We start from the raw sequence: 22476 nt of genomic DNA on the forward strand, positions 1-22476 counted from the left end.
ATAGCATCATCAGTGGAACGGTTGTTGCGGTATGCAAACTGCAATGGGTCCAGTGAGGGAGGTAAAACAGAGCAGATGTAATCTCTGACTAGTCTCTCAAAGCATTTGCTAATGATGGGGGTCAGAGCAACAGGACGCCAGTCATTTAAGCAGGTGATGTTGGATTGCTTCGGTACAGGTACAATGATGGACGTTTTGAAGCATGTGGGGACTACAGACAGGGAGAGGGACAAGTTGAAAATGTCCGTAAAAACACTAGCCAGTTGGTTCGCGCATTCTCTGATGACACGGCCCGGAATGCCGTCTGGACCCGCGGCTTTATGGATATTCACCCGTCGGACGGATCGGGTTACATCCGCTACAGAGACGGAGAGTGTATTAACCTCTGTAGCTTCAGCCTACATAGCTCCAGCCTATTAATATACATTAAAGGGATACTTTACCGTTTTTTCATATTAAACTATGTTATTCCCTTAACTAAGACGAGTTGATACATACCTCTCTCGTCTCAGTGCGTGCACTAAATCCCTCTGTCTTGCGGCGAAACTTTGTAAGCCCAGTTCATTTAATATGGGCCAAGCAGAGAAGCTACCAAACACCTCCACGTTTTCCCTATTTAAATACAGTTACTCGCGAAGTGTAACTCGACCTAGAACGGTGACACAAAACAAAACGTTGCGCTTTTCTAAGCGTGTAAAATGGATAACTATTTTGTATGGCGGAATACCATAGCAAGTGCTTGTAACCACTTCGACTTGGCGCAGTAATATCTTCACTCGTGGAAAAATCCTCTCACCGGCCCCCGCTCCCTCTAGTGAAGATATTACTGCGCCAAGTCGAAGTGCTTACAAGCACTTGCTATGGTATTCCGCCATACAAAATAGTTATCCATTTTACACGCTTAGAAAAGCACAACGTTTTGTTTTGTGTCACCGTTCTAGGTCGAGTTACACTTCGCGAGTAACTGTATTTAAATAGGGAAAACGTGGAGGTGTTTGGTAGCTTCTCTGCTTGGCCCATATTAAATGAACTGGGCTAACAAAGTTTCGCCGCAAGACAGAGGGATTTAGTGCACGCACTGAGACGAGAGAGGTATGTATCAACTCGTCTTAGTTAAGGGAATAACATAGTTTAATATGAAAAAACGGTAAAGTATCCCTTTAATAACATGCACTGATAAATCGTGCCTTGCAATAACAAAGGGAAAACAAATCTTTCATCAATGTAATGACGCTTTTAAAATGATAGACTGTCGGCTGACTCACAAGGAAATATATGGAAGCTTGTTTCTGCCACTGAATGAAAAAGAAAGGTAATTGCAACGATTTTTCTCAAAGTTCTGACTTTACATCTCGCAATTTTAAGTTTATCTCGCAATTCTGACTTTTTTCTCTCAAAATTGCAAGTTTGTATCTCACATTTTTGCCTTTATAACTCACAATTGTGAGTTTATATCATGCAATTCTTAGAAAAGTCAGAATTGCGAGGGGTAAAGTCAGAATTGTGGGATAAAAATTTGCAATTACATTTTCATTTTTTATTCTGTGGTGGAAACAAATTTCCATAGAAATATTGATGTTATTCAAGTAAATGGGCTTTGACTGTCACAGTTTTTGAATTAGTGATATGGGTTATCTCTAGTGGCTAAGAGTCATTCGCTGTTGATTCTGACCACATGTTCGCTCTATTGCATTTTATTTTCCTGGGGCCGTATTCACAAAGCATTTTATCTTACCACTAGGAGTACTCCTAAATCGCACTAAAAAATTTTAGCTAGGAGTTCTCTCTTAAAAGTTATTCACAACGCCTTTCAGACCTACTCTTAGTAAAGAAAAATGACAACTCCTAAACTAAGAGTGAGTCTTCGTTGCTATGGATGACGTCATTACTCATGCACGAGCTTGACTGAAGTGACCACCTTGATTGGCTGATGATTGTAACGTGGGAATGATTCCAAACACCTCCCCTACGATGATGAGTGACAGGTGACAGGTCTGAGAATGCGTGCGCTACACAAGTAGTGCGAAGGACGGAAGATGATGAATAACTGAATAAATAGCCTAAATGAATAAAGAGTAAGGCAAAACAAATAGCCTAGAAGCCTAATGAAACATATGGATTGATGCAATATCTTTGCAACATTATTGAATTAATCTGTCACTATATGCCTCTGCCTACGTTTGCAAAGAGAAGAACATTTTAATTTGATTCACAATGAAACGTTACAATTAGTTTACATGCAATGAGTAGCCTAGTTGTTGTTGGTGGCGTTATTTCATCCCTAGTTATGCCTACAATGCAAAATTGTTCCCTCGCGATTGGAAGCTCCTGTAGCCGCCGCATACGCATTTCAAAACATCCCAACGTGTGAAATGCCACAAAAAGTGGTTTGTGAATAGGTCTTAGTGAGTTAGGAGTCCTCTCGACTTCTTTTAAGCTGTCCCAGGCTTAGGTGCTACTTTTAGGGCTAAAATGCTTCGTGAATTACTCTTAGTCAAAAAAATTAGGAGTCCTAAAGTTACGAGTGACACGCCCTTTTTAGGAGTTGCTCCTAAATTCGCCAGTTAGGAGCTACTTTTAGCCTTAAAATTCTTTGTGAATACGGCCCCTGAACATAAGTTGAAACAAATTAATTTGCATTGCTGAGAGAAAAAAAGTCACAGACAAGTTGCATTTGTGTACAAGTCACATTTTATTACATTCCGTAATGATGTAAAATACCGGTAAATAAAAAGAAACATACTCTACAAGTGTATTTTTTTTCTTTCTTTTTCAACATTCCACAACAAAACCTTTAAATTTAACTGTATCCAGAACAAAACAGAAAAGAAAAATATATTAAGTAGCCTTTAAAACAATTTCATTATTATAAACATTCATTATAAACATTTATTACAAAACTACCTAACAGAAACTACCAGTGTGTGAGAGGTGTGCAAGAAACTTGGGCTCACTACTGCTCTCATTTGGCGTGAATTGCGCATGCTTGACGTTAATTGCATCATAAAAGTCACATCGGCATTGAAGTCACAGCATGTTTCAGATGATAAAAACAGTTTTTCTCTTCCCCTCAACCCTAATCTCATGTGGTGTGTGTGGGCTGCTTTGTTAATATCTAGTTCTGTGTGTGTTTCAGGCATCCTACTGATGATGTCCTTATGCGAAGAGGTCCACGTGTACGAATACATTCCTTCACTACGGAAGACGGATCTTTGCCACTACCACGAACGTTACTTTGACGCCGCCTGCACTTTGGGTGCGTATCACCCCCTGCTCTACGAGAAGATGCTCATCCAGCGCATGAACGTCGGCTCAGAGGAAGACCTCAAACGGAAAGGCAAGGTCACACTCCCCGGTTTCAGGAACGTCCACTGTGAGCCCTGAACAGAAAGACGCAATAACAGACTTTGTAAAATTAGAAGAGCTCTGCAGACTGACGCAGGACCACGTCGAGCCGGCTCACAACGGACCGTGTTAGGTAGACTATGGATGGTGTTCTGCGGGGCAAAACCTTCTGCTGTAGTTCCACTCAAAAATGCATTGCCTGAGCCTATGCTTAAATAAAGATGCGAGAACAGCAATAGATATGTCATGAGAAAAGCTTTTTTTTTAAGATCTGTGGATTTTCTTGGTGTTTTTATTTTTTATTTTATTCTTTTTAATTGAAACTCTGTTTTTCACAGGGTTGGAAGTATTAGCAGTCATTAACACTGAAAGCTACACTGTTGAAAGCAAGCATTCACAAAGGCTAGATTTAAAGCTTCTCGCCATAACGTGATTGTTTTTTTGTTTTTGTTTTTGTAAATTAGGTGGTGTTTTCTGATGTAATATTCAATGTGCCACATTCAAAAAACCTCTTTGAGAATGTTTTGCTCTTCCAGAACGTCTCGCTGAACTGTGGCAAATGAAACAATAGTTTTTAGAGTACTTTATTGACATTTACCTGTTATTGTACAAATCGACTAAAGGAGTTTCTGAATGTGACAGTGGTTCATTTTAATTCTCTTCTAGTGGTTTTATACTTTGAAAAACTTTCAAGACAGGTAGTTTACAGAAATTGTTGTTGAATCAGGATTTGATTCCTTGTAATCTGGGACTTTAAGGCTGCTGGCAATATAACAAGTGTGTTGGTGATATTATTTGTTAAGGTTTTAAATGTCTTGTAGCCCCTAAAATCTGGAGACTCCTGTCGGAGTCTTCTTTAAAAGCGAATGACTTACCAGAGCATCTTTGCGTTGTCTTCTCTTACATGTACAGTTGTTCATTTGAAACAATTCACTTTGTGGTGCGATTTTTCTACAGAAGGTAAAACTTGAAGGTTTATTTACCCGTGTGCATTGTTTCAATGTGTGCCATTTGAATTAAAACAGAACTGATTTTTCTGTAGATCTGGTGAGGAGAGCTAACGTCTGTTTTAATGGCTGTTGTATATTGTAGAAGTAAACTAGTAATTGGTGATTTCACTCAGGAGCTCACGATACTCTCACCAGGGTGAAATACTTCATCTTCCTTCTAGTCCTATGGTAGGCTGAGGTTGTAAAGCAAATATTTGACCTTTACTCTGTCCTGTTTCCCCATGTTGGGGGATTGTAGATGTAGAGAAACACTTTTTTTTTTTTTTTTGGTATACTGTTGAATACTAAGATGGGTTTGGCTGTAAAATTTCATGGCAGATTTAGAGCCTCTGAACATACAGTGTATCATCTTCTCATTGTGACTCATTGTGTGACGTCACACACACCTCCAGTCTGTGACATACAGATAATAGATGTGGGTTTTTTGGGGGCCTTTTCGCCACTTTTTATTGGCATGGTAGTGGAGAGGACCGGAAATGACTGGGAGGAGAGCATGTACGCTTTCGTTTCAAAGTTTGGGTTCAGTCGGATATCTCGTATGCTCTTCAAGTCGGAATTTACTTGATTAAAAATACAGCAGTAATATTGTGAAATATTACAATAAAAAAAACGGATTTCTTTTTCAAGCTGCTTTCTTTTTTTTAGCAGCCATTCTTAGCAATGTTGAAATCAATTCTGATTTTTGTGGAAACCAAGATATTGCTTTCCATGATTCTTTGAAAAAATAGAAAGTTCAAAATAACAGCATTTATTTTAAATAAAAAAACAAAAACAAAACTTTTGCAACATTATAAATGTCTTTACTGTCACTTTTGATCAATAAAAGTGCTGGTTCACACAGAATGGGCTTCTTCTTTTGAAAGGCGGCTTCTTTTGTTAAATTTAACTTTTAACTTGAGCACTGCATTTTTAGAATGGCACCATTCGCGAGACTGTGCAAAAGAGTGCAGTGGTCAAACGTGTCAGCACAGTGGAAAAGAAAAATGCGTTATGTGAAAACCTTCTTTATGTGTCCTTGCTGTAAAAAAAAAAAAAAAAAAAATTTAAATTATTTAAAAAAAATATTTCACTGATCCCAAACTTTTGGAGAATGGTATATGTTAACTGTTAGGCCAAGGCTCTCCCAGATTTTTTTTATTGAATCTACATGATGGCCAAATGGTCATGTGACCTTATAGAGGGACTAAAGCTCTGCCTTCTACTTTCTCTTTAGTCTTTCACCCTGCGATCAGAGGCAGAGTCATACGTCCTTCCTCTGTGAATGTCTTTAAGCCTTTAACAAGGTGTTTTAGCGGCATAAACTCTTGTCTCTCACCGAGAAGAGACCATGTGACTAGAGATCTTGCCGTTTTAAGTGTATTATTTGAAGTATTTTCTGTAAATTGTTTGGTTTTTCATGTTATGGGGTGATGTGACTACTTTCGGGGAGGGGAGGGGAGAGCATGTGACAAAGCGGGGCTTGTTTTAGTATTCATGGTAAAAACCATAACATTAGGATTTAGCCTGTAATGGGAAATATGAGCTGGGTCTCTAGGTTTAGCTCTGTTTTGAGCATAAGATCTTTGTTACAGAAAAGAGGAAATGCAGGTGATTTCACTGGTGAACCTCAATGTTGTGTCATAGATGTGCACAGTACGATTCTGAGGATAATGTGCGGTTTTCCTGAGTTTGTGTGTGAGAATGTTTGAATGGTACTGTATCAGTGGTGCTGTGTATCTGTGTCAACTTTTCTTAATTTAATTGACGTTTTTCTTTCTTCTGTACATTTCCTTTTCATAAATGTTTTTTTTTTTTCATTCTTTCTGTAATTCTACACCACACAGCCTTTTTTTTTATCCCTGCTCCTACTGTATGTTATATCTGTGAAAGTATTGATATTTTTACTGTAAATATCAGCAATTGTCTATTACAGGCCAGTTCACATTCAAAAGCCATAGGATGTTTTATAATGTTTCTTTCTCCATATGTTAATACACATTTATCATGGAGTTAAATTTCTAAACCACTACATGATTGTGTGCTCTTTTGACCATTGATTCTATAATAAAAGCTTGACCTTTACTTGACCCAGTAACATATTGTGTGTGCTACTTGTGAATTTATTGTCCCTCTTCTGGTTGTTTTTGTAAATCTCTCCAGATTTGACAGAAAACAAAAATGTATTTGTAATATATCAGATTTTTTTTTTCTTTATTCTTTCAAATATCTGTAAAAGCAATGGTTCTCAAACAGGATGATTTGAGCATTTAAAACAATAAATTATTATGAATCTATTAAAATGAATTATGATTTAAATGGGGGAGGGGGGACTGAAACTTTCTTGGTTACGTATGTAACCCTTGTTCCCTGAGTAAGGAACAGAGACGTTACGTCAGTGGCAGACGAAATTGGGGGTTCGGGAAGATATTTTGATTAAAGATGACGAGGGTACATGAATTTAAAAACAATGATGATGAACATGGATAAATCACACTACATAACTCCAATATTCCATAAAAAAATAAGAATAGTCAATTTTGATTTCATGGTGACTTTAAAAAAAAAAACATGAGTATTCATATATTACATTAAATTAACCATGATACATTTCGTAATTCCTGAAGTTTCAAAAGCTGAATGTTCTTCAATAGAATCAGTTCCCTTTCGTACAGTCACTACGAGTTACGTCAGTGACTGACAAAATTGGAGGTTTCGCTTAGAAGCCTATCACCTTCGAGTTTTAGAAAACGAGCCAATGGCATGAAAATGCCTTGGGTCTGGGGAATTTGCATGCCGCGACTCCGCCCCACCATGTGGCTATAAAAGGAGGAGCGCTGGCAATCTCGCATTATGTTTCCTCAATGAGGAGCCGAGACCGAACTCCAGGCTATTCCAGCGGTATAGCAGTTGTGGCAGAGGGACGTAACGTTACATACGTAACCGAGACGTTCCCTTTCGTACGGTCACTACGAGTTATGTCTGTGACTGACGAAATTGGGGGTCCCAGTATAATCACGCCACATCGGCTGTCTTACAGTGCCCTGCTCAAGTCTGAGCTCCTTGTAGTGAGACTAGCACGAACGAAGGGCTAGGCTTAACATAAGAATACCAAGGTACACTGGGTAACTTATCCCAGGAGGAACATGCAACACAATGCCTACCCGTAGGGAGGATTTAAAATACACATATGACCCGCGTACAGGATGCATATGGAAGACTCAGAGGTATCCAGACCACAGGGTGAAATGTTCTACATGTGCGTCGCTGAACTGTTCCCAAATCAGCTGAACCGTCTGGGGATGGAGTCTCCATTCCCCAGGAAGTGACTGAAGCCGTGAGAGCTCGGATGCGACCTCAGATGCTTCTGATTCCATAGGAGGAGGTGGCGGGCCTCGGTTAACCTTGTCGGTTGATGTACGCTACTGTCGCGGTATTGTCTGCGCGGACAAGTACGTGTTGGTCCTTGAGCAATGCACGGAAGCGGTGCAGAGCCAAACATACCGCCAGCAACTCGAGGCAATTGACATGCCAAAGGCGCTGAGGTCCTGTCCAGGAGCCCGCAGCAGCATGTCCATTGCACATGGCACCCCAGCCCGTGGTGGAGGCATCTGTTGACACAACAACATGCCTGGAAACTCGTTCTAAGGGCACTCCGGCCCGTAGAAAGCTGAGGTTCGTCCACGGGGTGAAGGTCTGACGGCAGGCCGGAGTAACTAGTACTCGGAGCGTGCCTGGTTGCCATGCCCACCTCGGGACTCGATTGCGAACCCAAAGCTGGAAGAACCTCTGAAAAAATGTCGAATTGTCTCAGGCAAGTCAGCAGTGACTGTGCGCACTCGCTCGTAAGCTGCGCACATGGCGACCGAGATGATTTCCATACCAAGAAAAGAGATCATCTGCACGGGGGAGAGTTTGCTCTTTTCCCAGTTGACCCGAAGGCCCAGCCGGGCCAGGTCCCTGTGTTCGCAAACCTGGTCTCGAGAGTGAGCTAGAATCAGCCAGTCGTCAAGATAGTTCAGGATGCGAACCCCGTGTTGAAAGTTCAGGATGCGGAGCTTCCGTGCCTGATAGACCTGCAGGATGGCGATGGCATGCAAAGAGGCGGCAGCCTGCCCCGCAGCTCTATAGGATTTCACCACCAAAGTAGACGAAAACCTACAGGCTTTGGAGGGGTGCTTAGGATTGCCACGCGATGAAGCACTCTAAGGACACAGTTGCATCGCAACAGAGCGTTCAACCGGGGGAATCCCAGTGTACCCTTTGGCCACGGCCCCATGAAGGGCAGAAAAGGCGGAGGAGTGCGCCGAGCGATCACGGTAAGACAATGGTGACTTCCAGGGCCTCGTGACCTCATCATGCACTTCCGGGAAGAAAGTTTTCTAAAACTCGAAGGTGATAGGCTTCTAAGTGAAACCCCCAATTTCGTCAGTCACTGACGTAACTCGTAGTGACCGTACGAAAGGGAACTGATTCTATTGAAGAACATCCAGTTTTTGAAACTTCAGGAATCACGAAATGTATCATGGTTAATTTAATTCAATATATGAATACTCAGGTTTTTTTTTATTTTTACCATGAAATCATTTATTATGGAATATTGCAGTTTTATGTAGTGTGATTTTTTTCATGTCCATCATCATTGTTTTTAAATTCACGTACCCTCGTCATCTTTATTTCAAAATATCTTCCCCTCCCTCTTGCATCAACATCTCTTTTCTGATGATGCGTTTACTGGCACAAGGGCGGAACAACCTGTCACTCACAGGACATCACAGCAATAGCAAACCTCAACCATCCAATCAATTCCCCATGAACAAAGTCAAGTCCTGCCTTTTTTCTTGTTCGAGAAGCCGCTTCACTCTGATATACCCCAGAAAGAAAAGATAAATATAGCAACTTACATTTCATGCCAACTAATAAAAAAAAGTTTGAAAACAAGCAGCTTTCTCATAATTGCAGCAAAAAACTTCTGAGAGGTTTTATTCATGCATTCAAGCCCTAGTAGTTTCTAGGGTTGGGCGATGTCCACCAGTTTGTCATCAGACGATGTCTACAGTGGCTGATGTCTGTCACCAATCGCGATGGACGATGGCATCGTCTATCGGCCCAACCCTAGTAGTTACTGTGTATGAAATGATATAATTTAGTTTGTGCTCTTACCTGTTTGTTCATCAGGATGTATATTAGCGGGTTGATGACTGTGCTGCTCTTGGCGAGGAGAGAGGGAACCACGCTGGCCACGGGTGAGATGATTCCTGGCTGGCCAAATGTAGCCATCATGGCCACGACACCATATGGCATCCAGCACAAAAGATAACACACCACGGTGGTGATAACGATGAACAAAACATGGTATTCCCGTTTTCGCGCTGCTGTCTTGCGTATCTTTCCTACCTGAGAAAAAGACAGACATAGGTACACTTACTGTATATATGAAGTAATAAGTGGTTGTAGAAAGAACTGGCAAATTTTAAAATGTTGTTTCTCAATGTAAATTTCATAGCGGCCCTTTGTCAATTCAACTGTGTGCATTAATGCAAATAAAATGATTCTCTTAAATTAAACCTTTTTTTCTTTTTCTTTTCACTTTTTTTGAAAAGTTTTGATTTAAACAAAAATGTCTTATAACACAGGGCTGTTGAACGTTTTATTCTAATTTGTTGATGAACATTCTAAGGTGTGCAATAGAATGGTGCAAGGATGATATATTTTTGTTGGCCAAAACCTGGAAACTAATTACCATTTTAGCCCTTGGGGATCCATCCTACAAAAGTCAGTTTTTACAAAAAAAAATATATGTTTTTAGTTAAATGTCTAAAATAAGGTATATAAGGTTAACACAAGCTCAAGATATTGTCACGTTTTATTCTACGACAAAAAAAAAATACATCACTAATATTTTTTTTTTTAAAGCTTTTACTTAACTTTTTTTCTTGTAAAAGGCAGTTACTAACAAGTGGCTAAATGGAACTACAGAGGTTACTTGGACATTAAGCCAAACAAGATGATGTGGGTGTGTGTAATTTACGCAGGCCCGGCGTCAAGGGGGGGCTTGGGGGGGCTTAGCCCCCCCCCTAAATTATCTCAAGCCCCCCTTGCGGTGATCTGAATGATGATTATGTGACTGAGCGTTCGTGCAGGGTTCGCCTAAACACTTTATGAATAAGATAACAATAAACGAGAACTGTCTGAACTGTTCTTGACTTTAGGCTATTAAACGTCTCACACACATGGAGAGGAAAACCCGAAGACCGTGACACCCCAAGTACGCAATGCATTGCCTATCTACGGCAAGCCCCGAGGGGAAAATGCATTGCACACACACATAGAACGGCCAGCACATCCAGAATTAATGCATTACAATCAAACATAAAGTCTGTTAATTACAATTATTATTATGAGGCTACTTTTATTATCAAATCAATATTACAATTAATTAGCCCCGCAATAATTTCATAGCGCATGCATAACCGACGCGCAGCATTGAATATGTTATATTTGTCCTCATTTAAAAAACAACGTGTTTAACACGAAATCATTCTCATTTTTTTCACCATGGGCCACAAGAGAAATATTAAGAAAATAAATTAAGGTTAGGCCTATATACGTTATCAGAACATGTTGAGTAGATTCAGCTCTCATCGGTCAGTTTTTACTTTCACTTAGATAGTGAATAATTGAATGGGATTTGATTAGGCTACTTCTTCACCGACATAACTCTCGCTTAAAATGCTCGCCTTCATAGTTTAAAACACAAATATTTCAAATGTTGCGACGTGACGTTTTTCTTTTTCAACAATTGCGCAGAATGATGGACAGCAATCACATTTCGCGCATGTCTTATCCCCGCAAAATGTTTCCAAACACATTTGTTCCCGATCTTTTGTCCCTATTACAGTTCCACATCACTTTGGCCAATTATTTCATTAATTTTAGAGGCCTAATAAATACTTGTTGAATATTCTGTTATAAGTAAATGGATTGTGAATGTAATTTCATGGTGAATTTAAAGAGAGGTTTGTGAATTATATTTCAAAATATACAGCATGAGGAAGAGGTAAATAACATTGATATTTTATTTTTTGAATGGCCAGGCAGTAGCATTATTGCCTTTTCATCCATTTGTAATGTTATGATGGCCAACTTACAATAACTGAGAAACAATAACCTTACTGTACATTTTTTAAGTTCTGATTTCATTATGACACTCTGGGTGGGGATGAAAGTAAGTGCTTATTTATTTTTGACACTATCCTTCACGAGGACCTTTCATGAAATGAGGTATGGTCCTTACCAATGCTCAAAGTGCACTCTGAAGCCTGAAAAGTCATGTATAAGCCACAACATTCAATTCAAATAGTATTTTTATTTTGCATTCCTTTCAAAAATGACAAAACAACAGTCTGTACCTATCGGAGTTCTCTGTGCATTATGAAGAATTGCAACTTGTAAACTCATGATTAACAAAGTACGCTTGCAGAATGATTTAAATATTACTAATATAACTTCTGGGATTTATTCATTTTGAAAACGTGTCGAGACTGACACTATGGGTTGCACTTGAGAGCCAACATCTCTGTAATTTCAGTATAGTATCAACCAAGAGGTGATGCAGGAACTGCACTCAGCAACCGTCTGTGCCTTACGGGCTACGAAGGTCACGCCGCAGGCTCTGGATCAGGCGATATCCACATTCGTGGTCCAGAAGCGCCACCTGTGGCTCAACCTTGCAGAGATGCGGGATGAAGAGAAAGTACACTTTCTTGATGCTCCAATCTCCAAAGGTTGCTTTTCCAGCGACACTGTCAAGGACTTTGCACAGCAGTTGCCATCAAGCACATTTTGGCGGCCCCTTGCGAAGGCTGGACCGGCCCCACCACCATTTGGGCTGGCAGCTCAACCCCCAAAGAGATCATCTCGCAGGAAAGTAGTACTGCCTTCCCGTCAGCAGACTGTGAAAAACCCTGACAATAATTCGAAGCGGCCCTGAGATGGGCGACCCAGGGAAGGAGAGGAGAGGCTGCCGATGTGTGAGGATAGGCCTTACTCCCGGTGAAGGGACTGGAGGAGAATTTATTTTTTATTTTTTATTAATATTAAATTTTTTTTTATTTATCTGTTGCTGACTATTTATATCTAGCGCAGGGGTCTTCAACCTTTTTCAGCCCAGGGACCCCTTAGCCAATTAGTGAAATAGAACAGGGACCCCCCTCCAGATAAAAAAAAAAAAAAAAGGTGTTACGTTTTAAGCCTGGCCATACACTAACATGTCTGTCACCTCTTTTAACCTACAGTATTTTGAAATTGGTTATTATGTTTATGTTTGATTAAATGTTTTTTGTTCATTATAATTATTATTATTGATGAGGTTTACATTTGGGTTTATTTAGTTTCAGGATGACACATAGGCCTACCTTAGTGAGAAGACTGGCCCTGGTGGGTAGCACACAGCTTATCTATTCTAGGGGAGATGGAGGTTGTCAGGCAGAGCATCATGTCATCCTCAGGCTGCAGTCTGGACCGGTATTTGCTCTTCAGGTAGGTAAGGGAGGAAAACCCACTTTCACAAAGATAGGTTGTTGCAAAAGGCAAAAGGCTCAGCATTGCTTTTGCAGTGAGCTGGGGGAAGTCTTTCTGGCAATAAATCCAGAACTGAATGAGAGGCCTGGACTCATACACATTCTTGTGTGAACTGTCTGTGGAAAGCTCTATCAGCTGATCTTCCTCAGAGGCTGTCAAGTTTGAGCTGTCATATGCCTTGTCTTTGAATGGAAACTGTATCCATGTCGTGTCCCTTCTCCAGGACTCAGCCTCAGAAAAGCACTTTTCAATTTGGCTTTCGAGTGCCTCCAAGCAGGGCCTGAAATTAACACCCGACCACGCGCCAAATGCGGGTGAATTTTGCAATTGGCGGGTAAAACTGTCAATCTACCTGCCACATTGGCGGGTAGCCAATGAGAATTGAGTGATTCATTAGTTGTTGGGTTTTTTTGCGTCTGTTTTTTTATTTATTTATTTTTTAAGTCCGCAACGTAAAATACGATGTTTTGGATGTGCGAGTAACAGTATTAAACTGTTGGTGAGATGGGATGAGATGAGATAAAGCAAAGCTGACGTTGGTTATGGTACAATGACAGTTACACAGATGTGTGTGCGTGTGTATGTTGAGTTGGGAACCAGTGAGAAAATGTCCGGTACCCGGTAACTTTACCAGTAATATTAATATTAATTTAGTTCTGCTTAACGGTTCAATTGACTTTGATGAATATGCGCGAGTGAGAGAGCGCAAGACAGCGCTCGACGTGTTGTTTGAAGACGTGAGAGTGCGCGCGCGCGGCCGGGGCTCTCTCTGCTCGTTATCGCCCTGTCAGGCGCAGCAGTCATTCTATTCTACATCACTTACCGATCAAATAAGGCTTTGGCGGGACAAAAATCGAGACGGCTTTGGCGGGACAAAAATCGAGACGGCTTTGGCGGGACAAAAATCTTCGGCCGCCCAAAAAATGTAAATGCAGGAAAACTCCTGACAATGCCCGTAAGCGTTTGCTGCGCTGTTTCTTACCTTGCTTTACGTTGACTTTACTAGTTCCAGCTTCACCGTCACCGGTTTTTTTTTGTTTGTTTGTTTTTTTTTTGTTTTTTTTTTAGAAAACCTCTATTTTCTTCTTCTCTTTTCTTTCCTCTTCTGAGCACCGGACTTGTGCTGACCGGACATTTTGAGCGTACTGAACTTCAAATTAAATGACAATATCAAATTTTGATCAGTGGCCAAACCATTTTTGTCTTGGGTGTGGGGGCCCCCAGTTCTGGTGGGGGTGGGGACATGTCAAAAAGTGGTGGGGACATGTCAAGGAGACCAAACCTCATGAAGATGCAGCAGCAGTGGAGGAAGAGGAGTGCATCTGCTCCTTTTTTGTGGACTCAGATTAGCAGCAGTCAGTGAATATGACATATGACTATGTCTGTGACACAGCAAATCAATGAATAAAAAGATGCAGCACTTAAATGTGTATTCTTACAAGTTAAAGAACAATGTTTGTGTGATTTCTATTTTTCACCTTTATGAGAAAAAAAAAAAAAAAAAAAAAAACTGGCTGGTAAAAAGTTAACTTCAGGCCCTGCCTCCAAGTGTCTATTATTGTGTGTTTTACATCAGGCGAAAGCACTGCAGAATCAGCCAACTCCTCCACTGATGAAAGCATAGAAAAGTTACCTTCCCTGATTTGCTCTCTCCATCTGGTTGTTTTCTTGATAAAGCTTTCCATCTTGTCATACAGCTGAATGGCATGTGTATTACGGCCCTGCATGGAACTGTTCAGTTTGTTCAACTCTGAGAAAATATTCACAAGATATGCCAGTTTAGTGAGCCAGACATTGTCATTAAAATGTGCAGCCAGCTCCCGGCGGTTTTGACCAGCTAGAAACTCATGGATAGCTGTGCGTAACTCAAACACACGTGCCTATACTGATCCACGAGAAAGCCATCTGACCTCGGAATGGTACAGGAGCGCATTGTGACCCTCTGCCGTAGCGTTGCAGAGCGCAGCAAAGAGGCGCGTTTGCAAGGCACTCTTCTTAATCAAATTGACAGTCTTCACAACAGTGTCCATAACGTCAGCAAAGTCAGCACTCATTTCTTTGGCAGCAAGAGATTCTCTGTGTAACATGCAGTGAATCCACGTAACTTTTGGGGCGACTTTTTTTGATAAGCGCCATCAGTCCACTTTTCTGACCAGTCATAGCGCGTAGTTATCAGTACACACCGCAAAACACCATGCCAAGCATATCTCATTTGCTCTCAAAAAGTCATCAATCACTTTGAAAATTTCAGAGCTTGTTGTGCATTCAGGAAGCTTCTTACAAAACAAAAACTCCTCATACATTTCGTTTTGGTCAACAAAACGCACAAATCCCAAGAGCTGTGCGTCTTTGGATACGTCACAGACTCATCCAACTGTAATGAAAAGGCTTCCGCCGATTTCAGCTTCTCAATTAACTGCTCCCTCACATCAGATGCCATTTCGGAAACCCGCGAGCAATCGTTGTGTCTGACATATTCATATTTTTGCATATTCATCATTCCCAAACATGGTCTTGCACATATCAGTGGCCGCGAGCAATATCAAATTAATTGAATTCCTCATCATTGTCTGTTGGCCTTGGAGAGACTGCAGACGAGCCTGAAAGTATTCCAGCGGTTTATCTTTCAGGTGGCCATGATTAGTCTCCAAGTGTCGTTGCAGCTTTGATGGCTTCATGCCTTCATTTGAGAGTGTTGCTGCACAAATAACACACATCGGCAATTCAGTTCCTTCGCTTTCCTTGAAGGTAAATCCAAACTTTAGGTAGGTTTCTGAATATTTTCGGGACTTCTCTCTCTTACGTTTACCCTCTCCCGCTGGGGCGGGTGCCTCTGGAGCAGGTGGAGCCGTGACACTCCCATCACCTGTGGCCTCGGACGAGGTGGATGGAGTAACATTAGCGTTCGGGTTCAGTGCTCGAGGCCTTTTTGTTACAAAGCGATCCATTATTATAACAACCTAACTTAGTAGTCAAGACTATTATTTGCTTTCCAGATATTTTTTGTTTATTGGCGGCTAACATTAGCGTCTTCTTCTTGTTTTTTAATGGCGGTATCCTAATCGCCCATGGTATGAAGCTTAAAGCATTAGGCTTATTATTGCCTAATGCTTTAGTATTGTCAATATTTTTCTCCCCCACCAAAAAAAAAAAAGCCATCAAAATTATTTTGATGACAATTTTAAATCAATTAATAATTTTGGGGGACCCCCTGCAGTAGCACCACGGACCCCCTAGGGGTCACGGACCCCCGGTTGAAGATGCACTGATCTAGCGGGTTTGGTGTCTCATGTCGCAAATCCAATGACTCTGGTAGTGACAATTCTATCTGACCAATTAGTGAACAGCAGTGTTTACACGTCACATTTTAGTACCGGTACGACTTGGTTGTAACTGAGGAGGTACTAAAAAAAGTACCAGGTCCTAGGTAATGTACACAGTGGAAAACCCTCCAAAAGTGAGCCGTACCGAGACATAACATGCAGTGAAAAGTGCAATTAGTTGCTCGCATTGCGCCTTTATTGCGCCATTGCGCCATTGCGCCTTCTGTGGCCTGGACCTCGACTTGGTTGTCTGTTTTCCTCCACCGTCGCCACCTTATCTGGTTTGGTGCATGTACAGTGCACATCTTCACATCTTGCCGTCCAAACCGGAACCAGGGACTACAATTGTCAGTCTCGACACAACGTCTTGTTTCATCCATCAGGGAACAGAGATTACAATAGTAACTGGGACGTTCATGCAATATACTTGCATCCAAACACCCCCACACAGAAACACAATGGCAAAAAACAAATGTTGTTTATGGTTTGAATGCATAATATGCATTTCACAGTTTAATCTGTTTCATGTTGAAGACTCATGTGTCTTAAATAGCCATTAATGAAAAAAGAGGCTAATTAGTCAAAGCTCTACAACTTGCTATAAACTTTCTCTTTTGTTCTTACGCATCTACAGAACTCCCTTGATTAACAACTGTAGTCACACTTGCTTTGTGTAATTGTGCAGCTGGGACAGTCTTTGTTCCATGTGATTGTCTCCTCTACCAAGAGACATTAAACTCTTAACCAGTTATCGATCTCTGCTGTCCAAGATAGAATAAAGAAAAGAGAGAAGGTGCAGAAATGAAATGAGGCTGAATGGATTAGCCATGTTCTACAGACAGTCGCAACTGAAGGAAAGTACAGAGAAAGCACTGGAGTGGTTAAGAATTTGAGCCATGTACAGTTCAAAAGTGAGAGGTTGATTTATAACCAATAACCTCATATATATTATAAATATGAAATGTCGACCCAGGATAAGTTACAGGACTGTGCAAAAATTAGGAGTGTTGATGGAGTCCATATATGTTTTGATCATCGTTCTGAATCCAATCCAGATAGTCTTAGAAAAAAAAAGAAGAAAAAAAAGCTTTTTGCTCAAAATTTTGCCTTTTTTATGAAACCCACATTTAAGTGTTGATTTAAAAAAAAAAACGAATGCATGAAGTTTTTTTTTATTTTTTTTAAGCAGATGGTCTGTTCTTTCTTTTGATATATTGAATAATCAGATATTCATACAACAAAATATTCTGGGGGCCATGAAACTTTTGTGAAAATTATCAAAAACGCTGGCAGTGGGTGACGATTTTTTATTTTATTTTTTTAAACGCTGGCGGGGAAAGAGTTAAGTATTTGCCTTTTTAAATCCAAACAGCAACTAAAATATGCCAAGAAAGCTTCCTTGTCATGTTGCTAGCTAAGCACATAAGAAATTCTCTCTAGCATAAATTTTCTTCTGGATCAAGCTTCGATAGATAATATTTGTTAATTACTTTTCATTCCAACTGAGCTGAGAGTTGAATTCTTAATGGCTCTATGTAAACGTCACTAATGAATTTGCAAGGCTTTCTAATTGCATTCACTATAATTGACATTTACAGAAACTCCTCTTCCTCCTTGATCTTCAGTGAAGTAAAGGCTCATTTATTTGTTACAAGCACCCGTCCTCCCTCTGCGTAAATGAAATTTCTCTGATTGATGGTGAGTAGATGGGATTAATGTCTGAACATGTCATGGTACCCAATTTATTACATGAACCCTTCACATTATATATGAAGCATCATATGCAAGCTTCAGATTTTCACCCAGCAAGTCACAGATGTAAGTGTGAGAAAATGTTTTGATTAATATTACATCAGATTTTATGATAAACTGCATATATCAGGATCTGTCACACATGCAGGCTTGTACAATAAAGCTGTCCTTCTCAAGCCAGACTGAAATTGTATCCTCACAGCAGCCAACTGAACCCAATTGCATTCCAGTGACTGGGACGCCCTGATAATACAGCATCCAAATCCAATCACACTGCTATACACACAAATGAGATTTGATGCACTCTTAACTGGTTTTTAAAGGAACCATCAATTTGGGCAGAACATGCTGCAAATGTATAAGAAAATAATATTTTTTTTCATGTTTAAAATGAAGAAAACGGTCTTGAGGACTGAATAGCACTTTTTTAAGATTATGTTCTTACTGTACAGGATGTCTGGTCACCACGACAACATAAAGCTTATTTGTTCAGGTTACAGGTAAGCTTTTCAAAGCCCTTTTCATTTCTCTTTTATTGCTTTCAGGAGGGAGAATAAATCTATTCAGAGTTGGCATCTGACAAGGTGTATATTTTACTTCTCAGTTGAAACTAATATCTAGATTTAACAAAAAAGAATGTCAAGAAAAAAGAAAGCATGTTATTTATCGCTTTCATGATCATGAAAAGCGATGGTGGCCAGACATACAGTAAGAAAATTAAAAAATATATTTTTTTTTGTCATGACATTAACTCTTTCCCCCTGCATTGACGGAAATGTAAGTAATTTGTGAGATAACGCTTATTTTTTGCCATGACATTAACTCTTTCCCTGCCACTGACAGAAATTTAAGTCATGAGATAACGCTTCCCCGCCATTGATGGAATTTTCCAACTTTCCGTGTTTTCATTGTAATACAGTAGGGGGCGTTATTACGCATCTTCTGAAAGAGTACAGAATCTCCAGATCAAAACACATGCGAAGAAGATAAAGAAATAAGCAACATCATGTGTAATCATATGCTTGTGTAGCATAATATGAAGCTTATGAATGAGATGTCAACCCAGGACAAGCTATAGGACTGTGAAGCTTTGTGGGTGTTGATGGACTCGATCTACTCCATCTATGTTTTGATCATCGTTCTGAATCCGATCCAGATGTGGTCTTTGACAAAAAGTTTCTCCGCTTTTTGCTCAAAATGTTGCTTTTTATATGAAACGTACCCACATTCAAGTGTTGCTAAAATAAAAGAATGCATGAAGCTAGAATTTTTGTGAAAATGATCAAAAACACTGGCGGTGGCTGGCAACCTTTTTAAAAATGCTTTTGGGGAAAGAATTAATTCAGATCTTTCTGGTCCAGTGGGCTGTTTTGGGCAAAAAAATGCTGCAAATTGGACAAATATGTGATTTTCATGAGCAGCAACTATGTTTGCTTAAAAATGCAAATTATTTCAGTGTTTGAGATTATATACAATCACACTCTTGTCAAGTTCTCTGGAAAGGTTTAGGATTTTTTGTCTCGACAGGTTTCTTCTACTGCTCATGATTCTAAAAAAAAAACAACAACAAGGGTTTAATCGAACCGTTAACAAAGTTGGATAACCATTTTTCTTTTCCAGCAACCAATTAAACAGTCCCCTTCCTCTGAATTAGCACTTCAGTAGGTTTGTCTGAATGTGGATGATTCAGTGTGCATCCAGAGAATTGGCAGCATCTTCAAACATCTTGAGATCCTGTCAGAGCCTTTACAAATTCAGTAACATAAAATCATTTTTTGCCTCTAATCCCAGGCCGTTTCTTTTTTTTTTTTTCACATAGCACAGAAACGCAGTTTACCTGTTTAACAGCATAGAGCAGTCTTCCATAGCAGTAGACCATGATGAGCACTGGTAAACCCAAGCAGAATATAAACAGGCAGATGATGTAGGCATGGGACTGGGCCGTGCGCTGGGTCCATGATACAGAACAGCTGGTTCCCGCTCCCTCCAGCCCGTAACTACTCCAGCCCAGAAGAGGGGGCACTGTCCAGATCAAAGAGTACAGCCAAGAACCCCCTACTGCCAGAAGAGGTTTGCGATAGTCTGGACCCCGTTTATGGTACATCGTCAATGTGCTGTAGCGGTCGTAAGAAAGAACCACCAAGGATATTAGAGACACGATACCTGAGAGAGAAAGAGGACAAACAGTAAAGGTCTGTTCCACACCGAGGACGTTAACTATGATGATAAAACGATAAAAAAAGAAACCTCCTCTCACTGTGTGTGAGTGTGTTACTTTAAGAGAGCTACCATACATCTGTTGGCTACGGTTTCGTTCCAATGAACTGCCGTAGCCAAGGCGACTTCTATTGTATATATCTATACCCGCCCGCGCTCTCAGATCACTTGGACGTGGCTGTGTACAAGAGGTAAAAACGATATAAATACTGTTCGTTTTCTCACACAAACCGCTCGTTTCGTGTCTTAGGCCATCAATGTGTACTTACGATGGGGAATTGTTTAATTTGGATGACGGGGAATTGTTTTAATTTGGACTCTGTGCTTGCTCTTTGAGGTGGTGACCATCGACCTGCATTATATGACTGACAGACAAGAACGGTTTGACCTAAAAATATCAAAATTGAAACTACTGCGGAAAAAAAGACACCTACATCTTGGATGCCCTTGAGGTAAGCTAAAACATACCAAAAATTAATTTCAAAGTGAACTATCCCTTTAACATGTGTAAATATTTGTGTGAACATAAAAATATTCATCAACTGGGACATACAATGAACTAATTTCAAAGACATTTGAAGAGCAGAAATGGAATAATGAGTCCCTGAACAAAGGGGGGTCAATATCAAAAGCATTCATTATCTGGTGTTGCCACATGCTTTAAGGACTACAGAGCATCTCATCCTCATAAACTGCACCAGATATTTGCCAGTTATTGCTGTAAGGTGTTACTCCACTCTTCCACCAAGGCATTTGCCAGTTTTCAAACACGTCTGGTGGGACATATGGTTGCACGTGGTTTGGCACAGCAAAAACAATCAGCTCTCTCCTTGTAGCATTGTCTTAAAGTCCCCCTGTGGTGAAAATCAAGTTTTTAATGTTGTTTGCATGTCTATGTGGTGTTTTAAATTCCTAAGTCAACTCCATTGCTGAGTATTTTCTCTTTAAATCTGCAGTGAAAAAAAGACGCTATCAAAATCGCTGGTGTTTCTGACGTCACAAACTACCTTAAAACCAATCACGTCAACATGCTGGCAGGCTTTAGCATATCATATACTAGCGAACTAGCAGGGGAGTCTCAAGAGAAGCCAGGTTATCCCGGTATTTATTTATTTATTTTTGTTGATATGAAAAATCAGTTGATTCCGTTTCTGATGTTTGTCTGAAGGGAAACATAGCTTGTGTCACATTAGCAACACATTATTAGCTGTTTGATAACAAGCAAAAAGGCTAATCATATTAATTACTGTTATGTGTCTGACGGTATAAAGAGTGATACCACTGTGCATAGTTTACCTCAGAAAGTTGGCCGAGTGATTCTGTGAGCTGCGTGAGTGGAGGTGGGGCTAATTAGCATATTCATGGATCTGCATATACTAAATGAAGCTAGGGTGTAGAGTTACATTCAAGCTATTTTATGGCATGACACTTTTTTTTTCACAGGAAGAAAACATTTAAATATGTCATTTTGGTGATCAAATATGAGTTTAAGGGATAACATTATATACTACAGGGGGACTTTACGCATCTTACATTACGAGCATAGCAGTTTTTTGCTCCGGTCACATCTGCAGTCCTCATGCCTCCCTGCAGCAGGACTATGGCATGTTCACACAGATGAGCAGAGACCCTGGGCATCTTTCTTTTGGAGTTTTTAGAGTCTTTTTTCAGGTCTCTTTAGTGTGACCTTTAAAGGCGCGGTATGTAACTTTTTTCACTCTACTAAAGTATAAAAATACCATATGTTTGCATATATTGAGGAAAAATGCTAAGTTCATATACTAGTTTCTCTGAAAAAACACTTCTACAGCCAGTTATTTTACTTTAAAATGTGCTTTTCCTAGCTGACATGTTTGTTTTTGTTTTGGTCTGTGAAACTGCACATTGCCAATTTGCCATTTTACATTGTCCATTGTGCTCCTTCCTGTTGTGTGTGCTCAAACTGGCAACCTGTGTGAGCGCCGTCCAGTCTGAGGAGCAGGTAGCGGGAGAAACAACAATCTCCGATATTTTGAATTTGGACTGTAGTACCTATGTCGGCCACTAGTTGTCATTCTTACAGACTGCACCTTTAATTTTCTACCGCCTGTAAACTCTTACTCACGGTTTCACAGACAAGGCTTAAGCCTAGTCCCAGACTAAAATGCATGTTTGAGCTGTTTTAACTGAAAGCAACTTGCACTGACATATCTTAAAATCTAAAATCATCAAGCCAAGGCAATCGAGAATTTAAGGAAATATATAAAAAGCCTTTATTCAGTCATGGCTTA

At 40.2% G+C, this 22476-nt stretch overlaps 2 protein-coding genes across 4 annotated transcripts in view; one reads left to right on the forward strand and one right to left on the reverse strand.

The window, feature by feature from the left end:
- The window catches only part of st6gal2a (ST6 beta-galactosamide alpha-2,6-sialyltranferase 2a), a 79327-nt gene extending 72894 nt beyond the window's left edge, over positions 1–6433 (forward strand). For all 3 annotated transcript variants that reach the window (XM_082175826.1, XM_082175828.1, XM_082175827.1), the window contains exon 6: positions 3137–6433. In XM_082175826.1, the coding sequence (XP_082031952.1) occupies positions 3137–3384 (248 nt within the window). In that variant the 3' untranslated portion in view covers positions 3385–6433. The remainder of the gene's footprint in view (positions 1–3136) is intronic.
- The window catches only part of tmtops2b (teleost multiple tissue opsin 2b), a 63573-nt gene that overhangs the window by 2548 nt on the left and 38549 nt on the right, over positions 1–22476 (reverse strand). The window contains exons 2-3 of the mRNA XM_082175858.1: positions 19827–20152; positions 9495–9728 (exon numbers count right to left, since the gene is read on the reverse strand). Coding sequence (XP_082031984.1) covers positions 9495–9728; positions 19827–20152 — 560 coding nt within the window. The remainder of the gene's footprint in view (positions 1–9494; positions 9729–19826; positions 20153–22476) is intronic.

Source organism: Leuciscus leuciscus (genome assembly GCF_965113295.1).
Source record: "Leuciscus leuciscus genome assembly, chromosome: 7".
NCBI lineage: Eukaryota > Metazoa > Chordata > Actinopteri > Cypriniformes > Leuciscidae > Leuciscus > Leuciscus leuciscus.